The following is a 25,581-nucleotide window of genomic DNA, read 5'->3' as shown; positions in this document are numbered from 1 at the left end:
CAACAGGTGCCACTTGTTTCTGCTGGAACCATGTACATATTTGACTCAGTGCCCATCACCAACCCGCTGGCCAAGTTTGATGCTGACAAGTCTTTCCTTACTAACTCAGCACGTTTGATGATTTGTTACTTAATGGCAGAAATGTAACATTGGTGGTACAGATGATCTACTTCTGGGAGCATCAGCTGTTTTTATGTAGGTCATGAAGGCCGTAAAACCACAACAACTGTTTCTGAATTCATGTGAATGAAATAATCAGAGCATGTGACATTTCATGTGATATTTGGTAGCATCTTTATTTTAGACAGAACTTGGTGAACAGACACAAAGAAAATTGAAACAAAGGGAGAAAGAGCTGCATACTACAAGGAGGGTTGACCTCCGAGTGGAACTGCCGTCCTCCTGCAAAGGACAAGAAACAAAAGAAATGTTCTATTTTCGGTCCTTTTGTTGTTTTTTGTCTTCATACAGAACAACAAAATATCCATAGAATATTACAATACTAATTACAAAACATTCAGATGTTCAAATTACAGCTCCAGATGTATTGCTGCTGTCAGCTATGTTCCATACCTGTGTGGTGGTTCATTCCAGGCCATTCCTCACTTTGTATTCATGTACGTCTGTACTGTGCTGCTTGAAGAGCTGCAGGTGGAGGACACAAGCAACAGGTCGATCAAATCTAACCTGTCCCTCTTTCTTCAACTGCATTCCATCACAGACACCTTTGATTCCTTGCAGGACTATAATAAATATGCAGGCATTTGTCTGCAGAGTGTCTGCAGGTCTCTGAGAGCCAAATTTAAGAATTTTGACAGAACTTAAATGACTTCAGCTGAGATCAGCTGGAAAAAATAAAATAAATAAGAAGCAAGACTGGTCACACCAGGCTTCAATTAATTTAACATAGTTAATTAAAGTTGTGAAATGACAAACAGAGCATTAGGAAATTGTTAATGAATATGTATTCCAACTAAAGCAGATATGATGTATATTCAATTATTTAAGCCTGTTTTGGATTAAACTAAAATTGGACATGCGGCACAAAGAAAATGATATTACAGAGTCAAAAACCACAACACCCTTAATAATTGCATTTGAGACACTAAATTTGGAATATTTAGGAAGCACAAATTGGATAATTGACTGTGATTTTATCTGACCAGCAGATGACAGCACCGTCAAGTTAATATGTAAACTTTTTGTAGTCACTCCTCCCTCTCTCATCATCTAAAAGCATACGTCATGGCAGTACAGAGGCCAGTCTGGGACAAACATTAAGCTTTGTGCCTGCAGGGTAATAGCTAAGTTGAACAGACTGCTAAAAAGAGTTATGAATGCATCTCACAGTTTACCAATTTTGCTTTTGTTATTTTTTCGAAATCAAACTACAGGTGCAATACAGTTGTCCCTCGCTATAACACGGTTCACCTTTCACGGCCTCACAGTTTTGCGGGTTTTTTTTAGTGCAATTTTGCATGCTTTTTTTTTTTTTTTTTTTTTTTTTTACAGTGCATTGTGTTCTGCGTCCTGATTGGCTAGGGGACTGTACAGTACAGAATACGTTCAGCTTGCCAAATTTACATAAATCTTCGATCGCTAGCAGTGTGACTCTGAAGTGCTGTATGTTTGCAAAGGTTTGAACTTTGAGAGTGTTTAAACAAGAGAGAAAAGTGAGAAAATGTTAATGCCTGTCTGAGAAAAGTGTATAAAGTGTGTAGTGAGGGGTTTTACAGCCTTAAAACATCTAGAATAATTGTAAAAAATAAAGCTGACTACTTCACGGATTTCGCCTATTGCGGGTTAACATTTTCTCACTTTTCTCTCTTGTTTAAACACTCTCAAAGTTCAAACCTTCGTAGAAAAATAAGGACGCAGAACACAATGCGCTGTAAAAAAAAAAAAAAAAAAAAAAAAAAAGCATGCAAAATTGCACTAAAAAAAATCCGCGAAACTGTGAGGCCGCGAAAGGTGAACTGCGTTATAGTGAGGGACAGCTGTATACCTGACCTGAGCCGGTTGGGACAAAAATTTAGAAATTATGTTTGGGTTTGGTCATGTCGATGTTATTTCACTGAAATTGTAGTGTAAAATAAATAAACATGATGGTCCTACTGTCTGTTCTGGGCAACTTCCTATATAGTGCTGAAGTTTAAATGACAACGCTGAAGGCAACACGTAGGCTATTTCAGGTGGTAAATGTAACCTAGCCATGAAGGACAAGCGACAAGTGTGTGTGTGTGTGTGTGTGTGTGTGTGTGTGTGTGTGTGTGTGTGTGTGTCTTGAGGTGGGGTTACTCTGAATGAAAATCAGTCTTGTTTTTTTAAACCTTATAGGATACATGCTGTTCTCTTTGTGTTGAGAAAAAAAAAAAAAATCACACCAAAATCCAACTTAGAGATTTCTGAACTGAGTTTGGTGCAACATTTCCTTTGTGCAAATGATAAAAGATCATGAAGTAACATAGCACGAAATAAGCAGGATTTTAATATTTGATGATTACCAGCCCCCAGAGGAAAGCGGACGTCCCGAAGGCAAGCCCCACTCTCAGCCAGTTGGGGTTGACGGTGTCTGGCTTGGAGGCTGTGAACGCAGACCTGGTTCCAACTGCAAACACAGAAACAATATCCATGAAGAATCAAACAATGTTGATATGAGCAGCGAGTCCTCTGTCTCTATCCTTAGACTCCCCTGGGGGAAAGTCTTTGCAGTATTTAGAATCACTCTGGCTAATCACAGACAACAGAATTAGACATTAGGCAGAGTATAGTTTTAGAAACACCCAAAGCTCCATTCAAAACTAGGTCACTTTCATGTCATCCTGCTTGTTGACAAAGCTACATGTGAAGTAAAACATGACCGTAGACCTGATATAAATCATCAGGGCCTTCTGATAACTTCGGCATTCATGTGATCCACAAGCCAAGCCTACTTTCAATTAAAAAAAAAAAAAAAAAAAGAAAAGCTTTTAGAAGTGGTACACACTGTTTTCACCCTCCATGGTGTTTCACTTAAACAAGAGCTGCCTCGTATGTTTTCTTCATGCTTAACCCAAGAATAGTAGCTAATAGAATGTGGCTTATGTTCAACCAAATAATCACATTTTCCAATAAGAGACGTAACCTTAAATTTACCACATTCTGAATGGAGTTTGAACAGATTTCTTCCACCCAGAGGAGCATGGCACATACCGGGCTGCAGCTCTGTTATGTGTCAATGAAGAAAATGTAATAACCTTATCACTTGTTATTCAGATAAATAACCTAAATTAAAAACTGTCAATTTGTTTGATGGCTTAATCGGTGGTTTACAAAGTGGTCCATGAGGGGCTTACAGAGGGACCTCAGCAAAATGATTTAATGTCACTATTATTTCACATCCAATTACACACAAGACATCTGACACTAATCACAGCATCACTGATCTGACCTTTAAACAATTATAAATATAATTTATTATACACACATTTTTTCATACATAAATATGGCAATCAAAATTACTGTTGCTAACTCACAGTAGATGTTTGCTAATTTTGTGGTCATTTAGTTTTTCTATTTTCTTTTGCTCATTTGTTAACCTCACCTTTCCACGCATTTCAAAATCAAGTACAGTACAATTGTTCAGGTTTTAAAGAGTTAATTCCTCTGCAATTTAATTCACCAGAAAGTGTTTGCCTGTGTGCTACAGTACAAGTAAAATGCAAATGAGTTTTTTTCAACACTACACTTTAATCTCGCTGCTTTGAAGCTATTTGTCAGTATTCAAGTGCGACATCGGGTCAATTTATTACCACAAATGAAAATATCTTTTCAAATCAGGGTCGATAGAGCAAGGACACTTCAAATGAGGTTTCGCGGCTTAATTAAAGTCAACTTAGGGCTCCAGAACATGAACAATAAAAAGAACAGAACAATAAAAGTGTGAAAACCCCTGAACTAATGGATTATTTCCTAATATCGTAGCCCCGATACAAAAACCCGAGAGGAGCTACCTTTAGTTAGCTAGAAGCTAGAGTGCTAAGCTAAGGTCAGGCCGAGCCAACATGGGTTTTGTGTTTCATTCTGCAGTGTAACGCCCCACGTCTTTCAAAATCACAGTAATTAACTTCATTATTCCAACGTCGTTGCCTTACCTTTGCTGACAAGCACTGTTCGAGATAATAACCGGCTGAATGTCATTTTAGCCACAAGACGAGCTCCCTCATCCGCTGTGCAATCCTGTCGGGCTGCAGTTGATTAGTATTCCTGGCAGGACAGAGTAGCAGCAAAGATAGTCGATACATCGATGACGAGACTCAATGTAGAGATATGATAAACCTGAGATTAAACCATGGCCATTATACATCCCAAACACTATATTTCTAGTTTAGACTGAACTCCTTTGAAAACTTTTTTCAACTGAGTGTATGTGTCCCTCCTTGTTCCTTTACGTTCCTCTCTTTTAAATGGACAGACGGTTGAGCTATGCCAAATTCATTCAAAAATCGCTCCATTCATTGCTGCCTTATATACACGCAAATATACACTCGCTGTACATGGTATAGGCCAATATATTAATCTCCAGGAGCCACTTTTCAATTCGGCTTATATCAACTGTAGCATACATTAGCTGTTTCAGTAAAATTTTATCTTTCTGAATGAGTACAACTGACATTCCCATAACCGTTCACTAAAATACACCGACGAATTTGGCAGCGACAACAAATAGTAAACGTTGAGATTTCATAAAATAAGGTGCTGCTTGGTGAGCCATCCAATAGCCACTTTCTACAAGCCATCCTAATGGTTCCTAAAATACTGAATGTGGTGCTATGCGAAGTGGGAACTCTTGCCGACAAACAAGTAATAATTAAATTGACAGATTTGTGAGTACAGTTTGAAGTGATTTTCTCCATAGCAGATCACGGGACCTGTCGCTATCTGGGTACTCTCCATTCTTAGACTGGCTGTAATGTTTTGCAAAATGCCATGATTAAGTTTTGTTTGCTGTATTATCAAACAAATAAAACCAGATTTCTAAACTACACAACATCCATTCTATAAGTGATCGAGCATCGCCCTACTTGTTTGGATGGGCACGCAGACTCAGAGAGCAGCCTGACCCGGAGGAGAAGCAGGTCGGCCATTTTGCTCGGAAGGGGGCCTCGGCTTCAACACGTGAGAGAGAGAGGAGCCTGAAGAGACAGAAACAGTCCAGGATCTCTGACTCTAAGAGGATATTATTCATGTGTGAAGCTACGGAGGCATAGCAAGCTAATACAATGCCCACAATTACTCTACCGCCGAAGGAGAATGCTCTCTTCAAGAGAATACTGGTAGGCTAAATGCCTGAGATAACGTTAGCTTGGCAGCTAATGCTAGTTTGCCAAGTAGCCGTCAGTTCTAGCAGTCACACTTGGTAGCTAACTAGTTGTTAGCGAATAAATAAGAGTCGATATAACAAATGCAGCGTAGTTAACTTGTCTTTATTAATACGTATAGCAGTTACAGCAAGGCAATTCAGCTAACAAGTGCAATAGGCCAGCAGTCAAACATGTGTCCTATGCTTTGGCCTTGCAACACATCCAAAGTATATCAATGAAGAAGCTTGACAGGCTTGACAAGCATACACAACTTCTGTGGCTAGCTGCGTTAGCTTACATTGGCAGCTTTTTAAACTCGTTCGGACAGCATTGGCAAGCTTTAGCCACTTTTTGTTTGAGGTGCTTGTTTATATACGTTAGTATCAGGGCGTTTACTTTATCCGCACAGCTGTCAGGTGGCTTATAGCTCTGGTACCCGCCGTGTTATTGTATGAATAAGCTGTCAACCCCAAAGTGAGTTTGAAAATGTCATTTTAACGTAACCTTACTTATCTGCAACTGATCGCGAGTGGCAGAACAGGTCGTAAGAGCACTGACAGATCAGTAGGAAGCGCTTTAAAATTCGGCATATACAAAAAACACTGAAGCAGCTCCCATGTTAATTAAACGCCAACTTTTAAAATCGGCTCGGGTGAACGTTTCCTCAATTACACACGTTGTAGTAGTATACAGCAAAACTAGAAGTAGATATTTCATTGAATATAAGATGCTACTCCGTGGAACACGTGTACGCCCAAGGAATCTCTTGCTCCTAAAATTGAGGAAAAAACGTCTCAAGTATTGCTCTACGAGTAACATACCTTCGCCGATAAGCATATTTACTTTACTAAGGTGAAGTTTGGCATCATGTTCTCACCCGAGAGCAAGCCATGCAGCAAGGGAAACGTCAAGCTGAGCCGGCCGGTAGCATGGTGGCAGCTAATTATTACCAAACAACCTACTAAGTCAGTTTGGATGATAATGAAGTCGTTGTTTTGTCAACGTTTACTGTTTTATCAGCCACTTTAAACAAAGATATGTGTATTTGTATGTAGTTTGAGGTGAGATATCGGTACAGAGCCTGGCCAGGGCCCGGGGTTGACCCTAACCACGCCCACATGGGTACAAACTGTCAGATTCCAGCAGCAACGTGTTGTATCTACAGTTTAATATCGCTCATTTTAAGTAAGGCACAATTGCATAAACGTTTATCAACACTAGTTGGCGTATTAGTTAAAACTGTTCAGCTGTATGTTGTTGTGGACTTTATGTTCTGCCTGTTGGCATGCATGCATGCAGCATTTGATGCATAATTCAAACCAGATAAGCCTAGCCCACTTTTAATAGCAAGGAGAATTTTAACAGCATGGATGATACTAGTTTCTATCCAATCTCTTTGTCAAAACCATCACCCAGGATTCATATTTGCTGTTTTGTGAATGTGACTCCTAGTAGTTGTGAGTATGTGTGCTTTCCCTCTGACTGTGGAGGATTTGAGTGCATTAGTATTACTCTGAGAGTTGGCAGGATTTCCTCTCGGGGCCTTCTGAGCCTGGCAGATCCATCTGGCTGCTTGTCTGATTACATCTCATCAACAGCCCTCTATCACCAAGCCTGTTCACCCTCTACAAGTGTTTTTTTTTTTTCTTCCCTCTTCTATTTATCTAAGCGTTATGATTCTCTCACACAGACTTGGCCTGTCAAGGTGATGTTTGGTGTGTGATGCTTTGCTGGTTGGTGACAGGGAAGACCTGTGACGTTGTTGTCTGTAGTCAGTCACCAGACCAGCATGTTTGCATTTATCCCACTTAATGTTCTTTACCTGTACTTTGACCCCCACAAAGATTTCAGGATTAGTGTAGCAGTGAATGGCAGGCTGTTGGCCTCAGATGCCTGATGTAAACCCACTTTTTTTTCTTGCCCTTTTGTTGCAGAGATGTTACGAACACAAGCAATACAGAAATGGACTGAAATTCTGCAAACAGATTCTCGCCAACCCAAAGTTTGCTGAGCATGGAGGTAAGGGTAGCTTGTAACTACTGTGACTCTTAGCTGTCAGGGCTCTGCTACTTGTACATGGATAACTGTGTTGGTTGAGTAACTGAGTAAGTTTGTAGAAGATTTGGTGCAAGACTGGGATTTTTTGTTCATCAAAGCAAGCTTAAAATGTAGTTTTAACTTTTTACCACAGCTCCTTAAACTCAAACATGCAAAATCCAATTCTTGGACATAAATGGATTATTACTGTGACTGGTTTCACCTATCACACTTGTGCACTTAAGTTCATACGTGGCTCCTCCTTTCCCTACAGCAGACCCAACACATGAAATCCAAAACCCTTTGGTGTTTGAAAGACACAGGCCGAGTCGATAATTCCAGCACACTGTTTATATGTTAGAAATTAGGGTTCTTGTAAACAGGGGAAAGAGCATGAGGAACTTAAGTCAGGGACAGATTTTGGCAACAGACATTGCAGAGGAAGACAACAGTGCAGAAAACAGCATCATGGCTGGTCCATATGAGTTGCCATTGTTTTAGAAAATTAGATCTCAAAAGTCTCCACAAAGCACACTTAAGTTTCAGGAGTGGTAATAGGTTATGAAACTGTACAGTGCAGGTTTAATCCAGTTTTGTGAAAATGCGCCATAAAATTGACATTTGAGGTTAACAGTGATGCAATATGGGCTTCAGACACAACTGTAGCCTACTTCCACATTTACTTTATCTGCAGCTTTCTGTCACAATGGCAAAAACCTGCTGTCTCAGTGCCACAGTGCCATGCCAGCCAATCAGATATGTGCTGAACCTAGCTTCCACTCTCTGCTCACGGTCCTTTATTTTAAAACAGCAGCTGCAGTAATTCACGATAACTACATCCTAGTTTGACAAATAAAATTCACCACCTGTGTTCAACAAACTGAGTTAGCCAGATGAGGATTAGCCAGATCATTGGAATAGGCTGCCATCACAGTAGCCTGGATTAATGTAGCAACCTATGAGGAAGATGATCCAGTTGATCAGGGCAGTCAGTAACAGAGCAAGTTGACTTGACCTTTGCCCTCTCAGTCTAAAGTGATGCATACTGTAACTATGAAGAATAGCACGGTTTGCTGTCATTGTGTCCCTATTCTCTTTACTGTCCTAATGTTCAAATTGCACAAGAAACATGAAGTCAATGAATGTTCTTAATCATCCAGGCCACTCCTTCCTCCATGACAGCTGTGCGTAAAGACTGAAATAGATGGAAACGAAAGCTATGAAATAGCAATCACCAAGAACAGCAGGTGGTGTTTAAAGGCAAACCAGATTAAAAGAGGGTTCATATTATATCACAGTGGCAAGCTTAAAGCAAGAGTGAACTTTGGTGTAGTCTTGGGTTGTTTAATTCCCTGGATGAGTCCACATGGTGGGGAACTATATCCTCATCAGTTGCCAATACTGGATTTCTATCTCTACGCACACTTGCATAGTGCAGCAAAACAGTTCCCAAATAACATTTTTAATGCATAAACAATCACAAACAAAGCAGATCATACCAATAAAAAAAAACAAAAAACAAAAAAAAAAAAAACAAGTTCCGGTACTCACTCATTCATTAATTTCTTTTCCAAGCCGCTTATCCTTGTAAGGGTCACAGGGGCTGCTGGAGCCTATCCCAGAGCTCACTGGACGGAATGCAGGGGAACACCCTGGACAGGTTGCCAGTCCATCACAGGGCTCCCGGTACTCATTTGAGGACATTAAATCACCCTTATTTTCCTGTGTGAAGGAGAAAGCAGATCTGGCAGGTAGTTTCTGCAGGAAACCTACACATAGTAGCCCTGCACCAGACAGAAACAAACTGATAATACTTTCCCAAGTAATTGTACTCCAATGAAAAATAGTGGGTAGTAGGACTTGTTATATATATTGGCATAATCCACTTTGTTGTTGTTTTTTGTGTTTGTGTTTGTGGGACCTTTTTTAAACCAGACTCCTTTCTGCCACATCACACCTGGGAACAAAACAAATAGTCTTCACACACAAAAAGCAATACATAGAATAAACCGATTATCAACTCAGTGATCTAATTTCTCAATGGCATTATATCAATGTTAATTTGAGGCTGATAAATTGAGGTAAATATCGTACACATTGTGCACATTAAGTGAGAAAATATCTGACCTGATGCAGGACATATTACTCTTTTCATTGTTGCATGTACTTTTGAGGGCTCAGTTTCCCAAAAGCTTCTCAACAGCTGAGTAGATATATGGGTCTGAACTTGAAGCTGCTTTCAAGAAGCCTAACTGTGCTGGTAATTGAGGGCCAACAATAGCTTTTGCTCAGATAATATTTTTGGTTGTTGCTGGGGTTGGGTATAGCATCATATTTCCTCCTAATTTTATTATACAACTGTTTATTGAATTATGTATTACTCCCTGTGTGCCATTTTTTTTCTGTTGAGACTTGGTGACTGTAACTTTCGTCCTTATTCATAAATGGATGTATAATTCTCTGCACTGACAGCAGTTTGCCTCCATGATTAGTAGTGTGTAGCGAGGACACGCTGGAATGCTAATCCATATTGAGATGATAAATCCCACTTGAAAATCATTGTGGAGCTGTTAACACACAGGGGTCACAAGCAAGCTGCCTCGGCAAATAATGCAGCTTTTCAATCATCTGTATGCCTGGGTTGCTTAATTTCTTATTACACTGTTCACACACTGTAAACAACAACAGGAAGTGTTGATCATTTCTTTTGCTACTTTTGCCGCCCGTTATAATTCAGTGATGACTGCTCCGTCAGCCATATGGTACAGAACAATAACATTAGGATTGTAATGATTCTTTGGCCTTCTGTTTCCATTGTCACGCCCAGTAGTGCCACATGCTTTCCTTCTCAAGCTTTATAGCCCTCCTCATGCACATGTTTTCTTCCAACTGTTAAGCAAATTTTAAGCATGCTTTTTGAATGTTGCAGACAATAAAATGCAAATTAGGTGTGGCTTATCCTTGAATGTAGCCATGTAAGGAAACATGACGGTGGAAAAACACAAAATGAGTCTTTTGAGTGCTGATCAGTTCATTGGCAAGTTGTTTTTGGACTTGCGTGTCAGCTAGTGATGAACATATTTGATGCCTTCATCAAAGCAAAAACAAAAAAAACTGAACAATTAATTAGACTGATCATCTCAAGTCTAGATCATTGTTTAGTTGATAAATGTGATTCCATCTCTTTTGCACTCCTTTTAATTGGACCTATCCTCCTCTCCCTGAATGTTTTCTGCTTTTCCTCCCCATTCCTTACTTTTCCTTCAGAGACCCTGGCAATGAAGGGTTTAACCCTGAACTGTCTGGGGAAGAAGGAGGAGGCCTACGAGCTGGTGAGACGAGGCCTACGCAACGACCTCAAGAGCCATGTCTGTATCCTTCCACCTCTAGCCATTGCTCCCTTTTGCTCCTAGCTTCTGTCCAGCCTTAATCAATGAAATAGAGATTCAGTGGTGTTCAGTCATGTGCCATGGGGGGGCCACAAGTATACAAATTTGTATTCCAACCAAACACCACACCAGGTGACTTCAGTGATTAGCACATCCCTTGCCAGAGAGGAGGAACTAGTCATTGAAATCAACCACTAAAGGCACATTTTTGTCAAAGGGCAACCCAGTCACTGGGGGGAGTTAGGTTGACCAATAAAAACAAAGTGAGTGTAAATTGTGGAGCATTTTGCTAGCATGTTATTCCTCTGTTTCCCCCAGCCTACCCTGTGCCTCTTTACTGTGAGCTATTTTATAAAGGTAACAGGGCCAAAATAATCTACTTATCATTTATTTAAAAGAAGCCCAGTCCTCACTCTGGCTCCTCCTGCAGGATTCCAATCAGCCCCTTGGTGGCTCAACTTACTTTACTTTATTCAATTTTTAGTTTTGATTTTTCAGTTGATGAAACCAGTGAGAAAGATTGGGAAACATGTTTGAGAGGCAGCATGTTAAACTTTTAGAAAACTTTTCGAATGAACCTTCAGTGGACACAATAGAGATAATTCTACCAATTTAGTGAGCTGAGGCTGGATTCAAACTGTCTGACATGCTTTGGTGTCCAGGCAGACTTATGTGCATACTGCATACTGCATGTGTGAGAAGTGGACTGTGTCTCAGTGCTTGTGGGCCTGGTTCTGTGTCTGTGTGTGTGTGTATGTACGTTTTGCCTCCTGAACCTCCACATCCTCCCAGGCTGGCATGTGTATGGCCTGCTGCAGCGCTCAGATAAGAAGTACGATGAGGCCATCAAGTGTTACCGCAATGCACTGAAATGGGACAAGGACAACCTGCAGATCCTCAGAGACCTCTCCCTGCTGCAGATCCAGATGAGAGACCTGGAGGGATACAGGGTGAGGAAGGAGGGAGGAGGGAAGAGATGGTTAAAAATAGGAATCCAGACAGAGGGACTCAGAGTGATGAGGGCACGAGGAAGAGATGATTTAAAGTCGATCTAGATGGAAGCATGACGTGAGTCTCACCTTCTAGCCATTGACATCTACCTCAGCAAAGCTTAGGCATAATAACTACCCTGCTTTCTCCTAAAAGTTATGGAATTTCATGACATTTTTAGAGATAAAGTGGGGAATGTGATTTACTTTTAGAAACGTTTAGGAGGACAGAATTAACAAACTAGGAAGGGATAAAAAAAAATTCAGCCCATGGAAATACAACAGCAAAGTGATGGAAAAATCAGGTTGTTGGTTGTTATTCCCATATGATGTAAATGCAGCATCACTCATCTTTCTGGCTTCGCTGTGTATGCTGCAATCTTCTTTCCCCCCAGGAGACTCGGTACCAACTGCTGCAGCTTCGTCCAGCTCAGCGAGCGTCGTGGATTGGCTACGCTGTGGCATATCACCTGCTGGAGGACTTTGAGATGGCCGCCAAGATCGTTGAGGAGTTCCGTAAAACGCAACAGGTAAGACAGTCAAATCAGGTTCATTTAAATGGAGCCTTAAAGCTGCACTAGGGAAGATTTCTATGAAAAAAACATGCATGTAAAAATGCATATCATATCATATCATATCAATTACTATGACAAATGAGCCATCTGATCAGCCAAAATGAGGTATAACTGAGAGGACCGTCTCATCTGCATAATTTTGATGCTATAGATTTATTGTGTCTGTCCAAATTCAGTTCTGGTGTCTGGATGGACATTGGCAGGATATCTGCATAGGAAGTAATGATATCTACAAGTGTGTCCTAAACACTGAGTGATAAGTTTATAAAAGTAAGTAGTAAGTCTAAGTCTATAGATATTCAGAGTCCATTCAGAATCCAAAAAAAAAAAAAAAAAAAAAATCAGTCATATATTGCTGCCATTTGGAGCAGTTGGTATAGGAAAATTCCTAGTACAGCTTTTAAGGACCACGCCATTGATTTTGCATAATATCTGCAAGATATTTATCATTTCTGCTAGTCTTCTCCAGAAGCAAGCAGTCACATTTTAGAACACTGATAATTTTTCCTACCTTTAATCCAGCCGTTAGTTTCCATTCATTCCACTACGATATAAAAATGAACTTTCGAGTCTTCAAACTTTCTTCTCACCAATATTGCATCACTGTAATAAAGTCCTCCACGGTCATTTTTTTAAAAGCAGCAGCACTGCTGTGTTTTGATGACTTGAAATTGGGCGGAGTGAAACTGTCTTGACACTGGGAAATAGTCCGCTGGTCCGGGGAAACATTTGTTTTACACAGCCAGTTATGAGTTCCATGGTTCATGAACAGCATCAACATTATCAGCCACAGAAGCAGAATATTATAAGGTGGATGTTTCAGCCAAAAACTCATATTTGAAAAGTGAGAGATTTGATGGAGATTGCATGCAGTGAAATCTTCACTACCCCCAAATGATTTGCAGAAAGGTTTGTTGCAAGGTAAAATGTGGGTAAATTGTAGTGAATGGGCCCAACATCCAACACCACTGGTATGGTCCTGTAACAGCAATGTCACAGAGCCCTTCACAAAGTTGAAGGGTAAACATAACTGAGCAAGCAACAGGCTTAACAGTCAAATAAGACATCACAGAATACACAAGAATTAGACAAACAATGTGAACGTGTTTGCATTCATAATTTCACTTACATCAGCAGAATATTTCTTTAACAGCCCAGTGGCTATGATGAATAAATTCATGACCTTCACAGACTTTTGGAAAATGTTACAAAGCTAAAATGTGAAAAACAGATCTCAGTGCAACTGCTTGGTGAGGAAGCTCCCATTCTTCATTTGATTGGTTAGGGTCAGTTGCAGATGTTTCACACAACCATGCCGACAACTTCGTCCATCTGTGCATCATTTACAAGAATTGAATTGCTATTTGCAACTTAAGTCCAAAGACATTATAAGCCCCCAAAAGCCATACTGCTTGACACCTGCTTCAGACACCTCCGCTCAGTTGTCCTTCATCCTTCCCTTCTGTGTTTGTGTGTGTGTCCGTGTGTCCGTGTGTCCATCCAGACGTCTCCAGACAAAGTGGACTATGAGTACAGTGAACTGTTGCTGTATCAGAACCAGGTTCTGAGGGAGGCCGGCCTGCACAAGGAGGCTCTAGATCACCTCAACAACTATGAGAAACAGATCTGTGATAAGCTAGCTGTGGAGGAGACACGAGGTGGGTCACTGCTGCCATTCACGTACCAACAGGATTTATGCTGAGAGTGAGTCACCATTGCACCATTCTCAATATATTATGGGATTTGAATGGAGGAATCTACTGAAAGACAACTAAACAATGTTAGAAATACTCATGTAGGGTCATATAGTCTGAGACCATTTTATTGTGTGGTATTGTGTGCTTATTTCTGAAAATTTAACCATGACTTATATCCCACGAAGCATTTCTGTCATACATGGTGCACTGATTGAATGAATGGGTAAATATGTTTGAATGAATCATCTTCGTTTGTTAGGAGATTGAGCACTCATTGGTGAGTGTAGTTTTCCCTCAGTGGAGCGCTCACTGCTGCTGTTTAGATGATGTGTGAATTTCACTCCTAAGTTTTGGAGTCTGAATGCAGTTCAGTGTTCAGATGTCCACCACAAGCTGTTAAACATAAGAAATCTAAGAGTGATCTAGCATCACCCACCTGTCTGACACATCCAATTTTAATAAAAAATAAATACAGTTTTCATGTAATTAAATAGAAGTCTGCTAAAATTCGGACTTTTTTTAACCTTACCTTTTTGTTATTTTCTGGTCATTTTTTGTGTGTTTTTTTTTTTTTTTTTTCCTAATGTCTTGGGTAATTTCTTGCTAATTTGCTAATTGCCCTAAGTGGCTTTGCTCAGGTATTCAATGGTTACATCACTATCACAGAAATATGTACAAGTGATCATTTTAAAATTCTATGAGTCCCAAGGGCAAAATGACTTCAAGTGGGTGTCCATGCCTTAATGAAAGTCAACAAGGGTGTCCACATCATGAAGAAGTTTGAAAAGCCCTGCTCTAAACCATAGGAAGGGACTGGAGGCTGGAGTGGAGCTGCTAAAGTCTGTCTTTCTGTAGGAGAGCTGCTGCTGAAGCTGGACAGGCATGAGGAGGCTTCAGAGGTCTACAGAAGACTGCAGGAGAGGAACCCGGAGAACTGGGCCTACTACCAGGGCCTGGAGAAGGCCCTCAAGCTAGGTAAACACAATGGTTAGATTGATACATGAGGCTCACATTGACCTTTTATTACAAGGTCGTCTACCTCTTGATGAGATGGATGTGAAGGATGTTGATTGATTACTTCATCTTCCTCTTCTGCGTCTTCTCCTCATACTCTCTTCTGTTTTTTCGGCTGATATTTCAGACACCACTAACTGGATTTTGACAAAACCCAGCATTCTTAGGACCACTGTTGTCATGCCATATCGAATTTTGCATCGTTTGGGGGTTTTCAGTCAAGGCCTTTTCAATTATTTACTGATTTGCCCACAAGATGATGAGGGATGACAGATGGAAAACACTCAAATTAAACTTACAAAAATACCAGTGGACAGTGCAAATAGCAGTACAAAATGTAGTTTGCTGCTCCATGACAGACTGTAAAATGACCCCTTTATGTTTGCGTAATTTGATAGTGATTGGTCCAAAGGATGACTGCAGCAGTTGCAGTGGACAACATGTTCACTGTTCTGTGTTGTTTGATGTTGTGTGTTTTTTTTTCCTAATTTGTGTCTCATGTCTGCATTTGTGTCTGTGTCTCTGTCCAGATAGTGTAGCAGATCATCTGAAACTTTACGAGGAGGCCTGGGTGAAGTTTCCTAAAGGCCTAGTTCCCCGGAGGCTTCCGCTCAACTTCCTCTCAGGTAAACACAGACACTGTCTTCAAGATCACCACCTGAGGAAGAATTCAGTGTGGCAGCAGTGAGCTCCTAGAAAGACAGTATATAGCTGTAAGAGCAGTAATGCCTTAATGTTTTTTTCACATACGCTCTTTTTATGAAAAGCTAATCTCCAGATGGGACTGCAACTAAAAAAGGATTAAAAACAAGGAACAAGGAAAACACAAAACTATATAGCCACTGGTCCTGTCCTTCGAAGTACAGGACCAAGGAAGGAAGTCGAGGTTGCTGTCTTTGATTTTGTTACAAGAAATTGTTGATTTTTAGAGAATCAGGGTATACCGGGGGGTATACCCGTCCTTAAATCTCCCATTAAGCAATATTATGTGCAGTTTTACAGTAAAATGACCATAGCCAGCCTGTTAATTCGTGCTTTTAGCTTTCTAAATATCTGCTTTGACCTGGATAAGCACCTCCTGTGCACTCCGCACCCCCTCACTGCTTCACCCTCAGTCAAAGCGTCTCCAAAACTGCACATTCTGCAGATAAAAGCATTCAAAATTGTATTAATGCACCCTTTGATATGTGTTGTGCTGTCCAGGAGAGAAGTTCCGTGAATGTCTGGACAGCTACCTGAGGATGAACTTCAGTAAAGGCTGCCCACCTGTCTTCACCACCCTCAAATCCCTCTATATCAACAAAGAAAAGGTCAGGATGGTGACCTTATGTGGGTTAATGGGTCTGTGTATACATCTGGAATTGTTGTTCTTGTCGTCCCTGGCTGAAAGAAAAACCCCTAAACTTACTTTTGCTCCTTTCAGATTTCAATCATTGAAGAATTAGTAGTTGGCTATGAAACCTCATTAAAAAGCTGTCGAATGTTTAGTCAAAATGGTGAGTACAGCTCGCTTATGAGTTTATTGATGTTGCTTATTTGACCCCTACATGCTCTGTTTTTGACTCAAACCCATGTGAATTATGTCTAAAAGCACAAGTTCCTGGGAATCAGACATGTATCTCCACTTGGGTTAGTGTGTATGATGACTTTTATATGAAATCTGTCCATAGATGATGGGAAGGAGGAGCCGCCCACGACCTTGTTGTGGGTTCAGTATTTCCTGGCACAGCACTTTGATCATGTGGGCCAGCAGAGCCTCGCCCTGGAATATATCAATGATGCCATCGACAGTACGCCCACACTCATCGAACTTTTCCTCATCAAGGCTAAGATCTACAAGGTTTGTAGCATATGTGACAAGCAGTGTCCGCCAAGATTTATTAGTAGCAAGTGAGGCATAATTTGTATATACTTTTAGCTAGAGCAGCCAAACTAAATGTAAATTTTCTAGGATGGTCCCTGAAGTGTTTCATAGCACATTATTGATGCGCACATCAGGCCTGCCTTGCAGTTGTGACTCACTTTCAGATTTTTGCATAGAATATATCCACTTCCTAAATTGTGGCTATTACAGAGGATACTGATAAACTTTTGGCAAGACACAGTATGTGTTTGGCCAGTGGACTTGGACCCTCCTAATGGCCACTTGCAAGATAGGGAAACAGGGTGGGACTTTCTGGAAGTGCTCGGTGGCAGTCATATACATTTAACTGTGAATATTTGAAGGCCTCTTCTGGGAAAGCTGTCCCCACACTCAGAATATGTTCTCAACCAAGTCTAGAAGAGAGCACACAACCACGCATAAGAAAGCTATTCTATACTTAAAATTTCTTAAACTTCCAAAAAGGTCAAGTGGTTGTTTTGTAATTTTGAATTCTGCTCATTCAGCTCTGAACTGATCTTGACTAATAACCTTAAAGCAAATACCTGAATCTATGCACAAAATAGCATTGACAGCTATTGACAGGAACCAAAAGCTTACTAAAAAAAGTACTCCTTCCCTCTTTCTTTCCTTCCCCTGCTCTGCAGCATGCAGGAAACATCAAGGAAGCAGCTCGGTGGATGGATGAGGCCCAGGCCCTGGACACTGCTGACCGCTTCATCAACTCCAAGTGTGCCAAGTACATGCTGAAAGCTGGCCTCGTCAAAGAGGCAGAGGAGATGTGCTCCAAGTTCACACGGGTAAGAGACAGAGGGAGTGTGTGTGTGGAGAGAGACAGTCAGATGTGTGTTATGAAATATAATAGAGCACTCAAAGAAAGGTGAGAGGGTATGTTCCGTGTTTACCACTTCTCCAGCTGCTTACTCCTTAAAAGTTGACTTCTGTTTTCAGTGTAGGATTTCCTACTGAGTCTATCAGCATGGTAACATGAAAAGCCTATTTACTCTTGTATGTCACTCAACGTCAGTCTCCCAGTGTGTAAGCAAAAGTGAAACCTCTGCATCTATGCCATGTGTTTGGAGTGCTGCACCGCAGACAGTGCCTTCACATCTAGTTGTCAGCAATCACCAGATATGAGATATGAGTTTTGTTCAAAGACTTGTATCAATACACTGAACTTACACTTGGCACAGGCAATTAATAAAGAAATAACATACAACAGGTGATGTTGGAATTCATTCAAACTAAATACTGCAGCATTGCTGCAACATCGCTGCCTTTTCTCAAACACATGGAAGTATTGTTTTGAACATGTATTTTAAAAGAAAGTGGTCAGAAAATTAGTTAGAATGCATAAAAACACCAAACCAGAGCATGAAACACTTTAAAGGGGGCAGCATGATTCCTACTAGCTGGCTATGTTTTGCCCCTGCTCAACATGAGTGTGGGAAAAATGATATTTACTCTGTGGTTTTGTGTGTGTGTGTGTGTGTTGGGTTTCAGGAGGGGACGTCAGCAGTTGAGAACCTAAATGAGATGCAGTGCATGTGGTTCCAGACGGAGTGTGCCTTGGCCTACAAGGCCATGAATAAGTTTGGAGAGGCCCTGAAGAAGTGTCATGAAATTGAGAGGGTGAGTTGCTCCAGCTGTATTGGGTATAAAAGGGATACACTCAAGTCCAGTTTCTTGTTGGTGTGTATTAATTTTGTGGTCTAAAGAGAGATTCTGGGTGTGCCAACATTGCCAAAGGGCAAACTTATGGGCAAAATAAGTCACTCATCATTATAAGTTATTACAAAATTTGCTAAGACATGATCTAGATCTGGGTCAAAGTGTGTCGTTGTCATTATCTCTTTTTTTCCGTCACGTGTTTGCCCAAATTTTTACAGTTTCAATTTCTTGTATTTTCTCATTTTTAAGGTGATGGCATATGAATAATGAAGCTGAACTTGCACTAACATAGACTGCATACTAACCTTGCTAACATTAGGAATGGCTATGGGTGGAAACAGCTAGCCTTGACGCTGTAAATGTGCCAAGAACACATAGTGTCCAAAATGGTTTATTTTAATAGTTCTTTACACAATTATACAGTTAACATGATTTACATGATAACACTATTATGATGCATTTTGCATATGTATACTGATGAAAAATTCTGACATTAACACAAGAAAATAGCCTTATGGTTAGAATTATGTTGTGACTTCATGTGCAGTAGTGATCTACTCCATTGACAACTGACCATCAGGTCCAGTGGGTAGGGGATGCTTTTTTCAAATGATTTTTGGAAAATGGAAAAAGTCTCCACTACTCCAGGAATAATGAGCACTGCAAATCAGTTATGCATTGTCTGTGTACATTGCCATCCTCGATGGAGATGGAGAAGTCTCTGCATCGATGACCACATAAAATCACATTCAGAGACTTATTGTGCAATGCACAAAAAAGACAGTAGGTGGCACCATAGGTGTAATGCATTGTTTCCATGGTCAGAGTTTGAAGCAACATTCAAACAGTGGAGCAGGAGAAAGTCCATCTACTGCTGGCAAAACTAAATCTGAAAATGCCATTCTGGCCTTCCAGCCACACTACACATTAGCATTTTCACACTGATTTCCAAAAATGCAAAAATGCAGAACAGAAGTATTTCCAAATTTACCTGGTTTACTGTGGACATGGCCTTAGACGCATGTTGAAACAAAGTGTTAACAGCGTCTTCTTTATTTAATTACACTCTTTGCCAGTGGGCATGCATGAAGATTTAAGAGAACCATAACCACGGGGAACCAGAAGTAGTAGTGACAATACTGTAGAACGTCCTCACCTCCCTCATGTCCGATTTACAGACCCAACAGATCTAAAAACAGTTGCATTGTATTTCCTCATTCCATGTCTTCCTTTTCTCCTCCCAACAGCATTTTGTAGAGATCACTGACGACCAGTTTGACTTCCACACCTACTGCATGAGGAAGATGACACTGCGCTCTTACGTAGACTTGCTGAAGCTGGAGGATGTCCTGCGGCAGCATCCATTTTACTACAAGGCTGCTCGAACTGCCATCCAGATCTACCTGGCCCTGCATGACAAACCTCTGGCCGATGACAGCAAGGAGAGCCAGGCAGACACTGGTTAGTTTAAAGAGATAGTGTGCGTGCGTGCGTGCGTGCGTGCGTGCGTGCGTGCGTGCGTGCGTGCGTGCGTGTGTGTGCATGCGCGTGCGAAAATGTATGTGCATGTTGTACACTTGTGGTCTATATGGTTTAAGGATGAAGTACCAAAATCTTAGTCATGTGGAAGTACTGTTAATTTGAAGTGATTGGCTCAACAGTTGGTTTTGATGGATGATTTAAACTTTGTAAAACAAAGTTTAAATCTTCTTCTATCTTCTAATATTGTTTGTGTCTCAAATAAAGATCATTATCAGGGTATAGCCTGTTAAGTGGAATGCTCCTTGTATATAAACCCTGTGCTGTCTACCTTAATCTATAGAGAATCTGACAGACAAGGAGCTGAAGAAACTGCGCAACAAACAGCGAAGAGCCCAGAAGAAGGCGCAGCTAGAGGAAGAAAAGAAGAACGCAGAGAAGGAAAAGCAGCTGAAGAACCAGAAGAAGAAGAAGGAGGATGATGACGAGGAGATAGGGGGGCCTAAGGAGGAGCTCATACCAGACAAACTGGCCAAGGTAGGAAGACTCTTTTCAACCAAAACATTTCTGGTTCTGAATTGGTTCAGAATTCTTTTAGCCAAGGTGCTGCCCAGTGAACCAGAACCAGTGCAGGGCTGCAGCTGAATTCAGCCCCAGTCTGCTGGGTTTGTTGTGTCTGTCCCAGCATGACGTTGAGCAGTTCATAATACTTTTCATATTACAAACTTGATGATAATTTGTTCCTGGGTCTTAATGAACCCAGCCTTCACCAACTTTTCAGCAGTTTGGAGACAATTTACTTTTCTCACTTGCATCTTTTCCTGAAATTCAGGAGATGTCTAATTTGAAAGCAGTAGTTTTGTCTCTTCAGCAGACCACTGCACACTCTCTGTTGATCTTCTCCATCATCTTGATCTTCCTTGGCACAATGTTTGTTGTTATTGTGGTTCCTACTTAAGGTCCTACAATTTTTTTTTTGTTCAGCTGTTTACCAACTTTTTGGGTTTCCAACCAATTTTTTGTTGAAAAGCTCAGAATGGTTCGAAATTAGGTTCACGAACCGGAACATAACTAGTTCCTTGTTGGTCAAAGAGGCCTAATATTTACCAATAGCTTGAGTATTATTTAATTAATTCATTAATTATATACTGGGGTTCAACTGAAATGAGTTTTTTTCGCAGCTCATACCAGTTGAAGCTTCCTAAAGCTGATCTTTTATCATATAAAAGGGCAATATTTGCTAACCAATATATCTTGGTCTAACCCTACTTTGGATCAAACATCAAGGCCCTATCAGAGACTATTTATAAAAGCCTAATAAGTAAAATCATTTCTGTATCTGTGCTTGGTGAATAAAGCTTGCTATATAGATTGGTTGCAGAATATCAGAAGGTTTCCTTGACATTTTATTTCCTGTCAGGTGGAGAATCCTCTGGAGGAGGCGGTGAAATTCCTGATCCCTCTGAAGAACCTAGTGAGGAACAAGATCGAGACTCACCTCCTGGCCTTTGAGATCTACTTTAGGAAAGGTCAGGCAGATAACCCCTTTGTGGCTTCTCTTACAAGTCATGACCTGATCATGGAATTCCTAGAATACCATGTAATTTTGGGAGACAGGCAGTGGAAAGTCAGGGAAATAGACCCTTTGTACAGCAGCCATTAGGACATGACACTGTAACGCATGGAGGAGTTGCAGAACTGTGTACCAGGGTCATGTTGAAGGTCCCATAGCAGACCACCTCAGCTCACTCACATTGCATTAATGTTCTGCACTTTGTCGCTCGTCACTTTGAAATAAATACAGAGCTTTGGCAGAAGACAATATTTTACTATGTATCACTTTACATATTATGTTGGTATTACATAGCAGCACTGTTACTGGATACTGAGCTAGCAAGCATAATACATTAAATCCTAGCACAGCAACATTGTTTGATATCGTTTGCATGCTTAGAGGAAGATGGTATCCACTCGATCCAGTTGAAAACAAATAAGTCTCAGTTGTTCATTGTTGATACGAATAATCTCACCACTGGAATAGCCTGCACTGTTTAGACATTATGAAGACTGTTTCCACTGTGCAAATGGAAACAGTTATGAAGACTGTTTCCACTGTGTAAATATGTAAATATTTTTGACTATTTTTGACCCTGCAGGTCCTTATTAGCCATTTTTAAAAAGTCTTGAATTTGGCTATCTTAATTTAAGGCCATAAAATGTCTTAAATTGTCTTGAGTTATTCGGTTGTATGTTGTGTTCATCAACAAATTTTCTGTTCTGAATCATTACAGCTGCAACTTAATCTGACTTAATATTTTGTCTTCCTCTCCCCCCTCCTGCCCTCCCTGCTCCAGAGAAGTACCTGTTGATGCTGCAGTCAGTAAAGAGGGCTGTAGCCATCGACCCTTCAGACCCGTGGCTCCACCAGTGTCTAGTGCGCTTCTTCAAAGGCGGTGAGCATTACCTGTTTACCTCGGCTGGTCTCACCTGTTTTAATACGTCTGTCAGCTTGTTGAGCATTTAAACTGGGGATTTAAAATAAGGCACTTGAGCAAATTCTGTCGTTGTATTATGTTCTTGACCAGTGGTTTTCAAGTGGGGGTCTAGTGACTACCAGGGGTCTGTGACGGGCTTCCAGGGGGCCCTCAGCAAATTCTGAATATTTTACTTTGAACTTGTCACTGTTCAGATATGACAAACAATTTACAGCTCAACACAAACCAATATATCTTGTCATATCAGGCTCCCAAGGGAAAAATGACTTCAAATTGGCGTGTGTGGCTTAATGCAAGTCAACTTGGGGGTCTCCAGCATGAAGACGCCTGAAAATCCCTGTCCTAGACCTAGAGTCATTGATTCACTCTATCATTTGCTGCATATTGTTAGGAAGTGCAGAAAGATGTGGTAGAAATAAGTGTCTCTCACATGTATCCATGATTAACACAAGCTCAGGACTGCTACAACTCTGTCAGATTTGTAGCAACCTGTTGGCAGTAACATCGCTTCTGGTGGAGTGAACCCAAAATTGACCAGCTGTCTCCATCTGCTCCCTGTAACTCAGGAAAAAATGCCAGTAACTTGAGTAAAAGGCTGAAATGAGTCTTTGTTTTGTGTGTGTGTCCAGTGAGGGAGAGCGTGGACTTGCCAGAGGCAGTGAGGACGGTGTTGAAGCAGGAGATCTCCAGGCTGTTTGGGGAGAGCAACCCCCAGAGCTACAATAAGAACTACCTGAGCCAACACTCAAACTCCATCCCACACCGACTGGCTGGTACGTCGGCCACAAACACACAGGAGGAAGCGACGTGCACACACACACTACTGCACATAGGTGGCTGGCCCATAGGTTGGCCTTTCGAGCTGTTGCTGCATCTCTACATTGTGTGGGATGCCTGCTGTTTCCCAAAGCGATGTGAAGAAACTGATGTTGAAATGCCCTCTGTTTTCCCAGCTGCTAAGATGATGGTCTACCTGGAGCCTTGTTCTGATAAGATGGCCTGTGAGCTAGCTACTGCTCTGGACGAGTCACTCACTGGGAGAAGCATCCAGGTGTGCAATACTAAACCAATACTTTAACCATAAGGCATATTGCTTTACAATTCTTCCAAGTCTGTATGAAAAGATTACACTGCCAAATTGTGCATTTAACAAAATCTGCTCAATTTTATGATAGGTGTAGGTTGCTTTTTTTTTATTCATGGTAATATTCATGGTAAAAGTAGCATTAAATTTGGATTCATTTAGTTTAACATTTGCAATTTTCCAGATACTTGCAGATTATCTCCCATTGCTAGCTGTAATTACTGGTTAGATGTTAATGTGAACATTACATGTCAGAAGATGGTGTCCACAGTACCACTGGCATGAGATAGAGGCTACTATGCCCACTATTCATTTGTTTACATTTACATATACCGAGGTATCAAAATTAGTATGAGAATGAAATGAAATGTTGAAAACTTCATGTGGCACCTCTTACCGGAATAAGATCTTAACTCGAGTATGGCAAATAACTGGCTTCCAGGTAGTCTTTGAGTTCTGTGTCCAGTAGGCTTCTAATGGTGTGTGTGTGTGTGTTATAGATCTGCACTGAGGTCCTGGAGGCTTTGCGTGACGGGCAGCTGGGCGAGGCTCAGCAGAAGGCGGCTGAAGCTTACCGAGCCGCCTGTCATAAGATCTACCCCTACACCCTGGCCTTCATGCCCCCTGGTTACCAAGACAACAGCACCAGCATCAGTGCCAACGGTGACCTATCAGCAGGAGAACACGACGACATGGCCAACGACATGTGAGCCCAGAGGAGGAGAGAGGAGAGAGGAGGAGGAGGCGCGAACACGCCGCCAGACGCCTTAGTCCGCCAACAACACCTGTTTCCCCTCGCCCCAAGCCCCACCCCTCGGCTATGGCTGTTGTGAATCGCCCCTGCATTGCACTGATCTCGATGGACTGAGCACCACAGGAGAGAAAGGAAAAGAAAGTGAGAGAGAAAGAGAGATGGCACAGGAAAGAAATTACCATTTTACTTAAAAAAAAAAAAAAAGAAAAGAAACAAAACCCTGTCCACATCTATTTTGTAACTGAGAGACAAGAAATAATTATGGTATGGGGAGGTAAAAAAGGATTGTGGGAAAAGTGGACAATGGCTGGCTAGGACAGCTTCTGTAAACACAGTCTAGGTTTTCTATAACTCCTGTGTTTTCACGCCATGTCCTTCTTGTAGGTGCATCTGCTTCTCACGTTTTTAAAGGTAATTTATATATTACAAACTGACAAATGAATTAATAAAACAATGTTTGCAAAACCAAACAGTACCATTGTAATAGTGGTGGTGATGTTGGGAGAATTGTGGTGGTTCAGAATTGTGAGCTGGTGTGTGCCAAACAGGAGAGGACGAACACTTTCAAAAGGGAGAATCACTTGGTTTTCCAGGGAGGCCTAGCGGCGTTGCACTCAGTTCCTGCAGTTCTCCGCTTGACCACAATGTTGCACCGGTCCAAATACGAACTGAAGGAAGAGGAGGAAGCTGAGGGGACACGCAGGATGTGACCTGCAGACACCAGAGTGCTGCTTTGTATGATGGACACCATGTCCAAGACTTCAGATTTATTCCCTTTCTTCACTTCTCTGCACCGCTTCAGTTTTATCCTGGTGGGAGTTTCTCATGAGGTCCTATGAAAACCACCAAAAATGTTGACAGCAGCAATTCTGTTAACTGGGTTTTTAATTTTAGTTCTTTCATTTTACAACCCCCTCTCCCCACTCCACCATTTGTTTTTTCAAAGTCTGATTCGATGGCTTTGTTGGTACAACAATCGTTATCAATCCTCTACTGGTTTTATTTTTAACAGAAGCATTTGTAAGTTCTACTGGATTCAGCACACCGGCACCCTGCTCCTATTTAACAAGCATCAAGGAGTTCTGAATAAAAACTGAGTTGAGTAAAACTTGTTTCTGGAAAGAAGTTATTTTAATGGGTGTCTATGCACAGAGGAATGTAGGCACAGTGATG

The 25,581-nt window shown here is 41.1% G+C and overlaps 2 protein-coding genes across 2 annotated transcripts; one reads left to right on the top strand and one right to left on the bottom strand.

Moving 5' to 3' along the window:
- Positions 1-275: 275 nt before the first annotated feature.
- On the bottom strand, positions 276-5,290 carry ndufc1 (NADH:ubiquinone oxidoreductase subunit C1). Its single transcript, XM_030062157.1, has 5 exons — positions 5,064-5,290; positions 4,134-4,245; positions 2,505-2,608; positions 574-645; positions 276-402 (listed from the first exon to the last, which is right to left on the bottom strand). The coding sequence occupies exons 2-4, from the start codon at positions 4,177-4,179 to the stop codon at positions 586-588; spliced, it is 210 nt and encodes a 69-aa protein (XP_029918017.1). The 5' UTR covers positions 4,180-4,245; positions 5,064-5,290; the 3' UTR covers positions 276-402; positions 574-585.
- On the top strand, positions 5,262-24,683 carry naa15a (N-alpha-acetyltransferase 15, NatA auxiliary subunit a). The gene is made up of 20 exons (XM_030062146.1): positions 5,262-5,315; positions 7,277-7,361; positions 10,647-10,751; positions 11,561-11,718; positions 12,153-12,287; positions 13,837-13,990; positions 14,885-15,004; positions 15,574-15,669; positions 16,247-16,353; positions 16,467-16,539; positions 16,714-16,883; positions 17,573-17,725; positions 18,429-18,557; positions 19,844-20,057; positions 20,419-20,612; positions 21,496-21,604; positions 22,430-22,528; positions 23,200-23,343; positions 23,524-23,621; positions 24,155-24,683. The coding sequence occupies exons 1-20, from the start codon at positions 5,262-5,264 to the stop codon at positions 24,362-24,364; spliced, it is 2,607 nt and encodes an 868-aa protein (XP_029918006.1). The 3' UTR covers positions 24,365-24,683.
- The last annotated feature ends 898 nt before the right edge of the window (positions 24,684-25,581 follow it).

Source organism: Myripristis murdjan, chromosome 10 (genome assembly GCF_902150065.1).
Source record: "Myripristis murdjan chromosome 10, fMyrMur1.1, whole genome shotgun sequence".
Taxonomy (NCBI): domain Eukaryota; kingdom Metazoa; phylum Chordata; class Actinopteri; order Holocentriformes; family Holocentridae; genus Myripristis; species Myripristis murdjan.
This window is presented reverse-complemented; position numbering and strand designations above follow the sequence as displayed.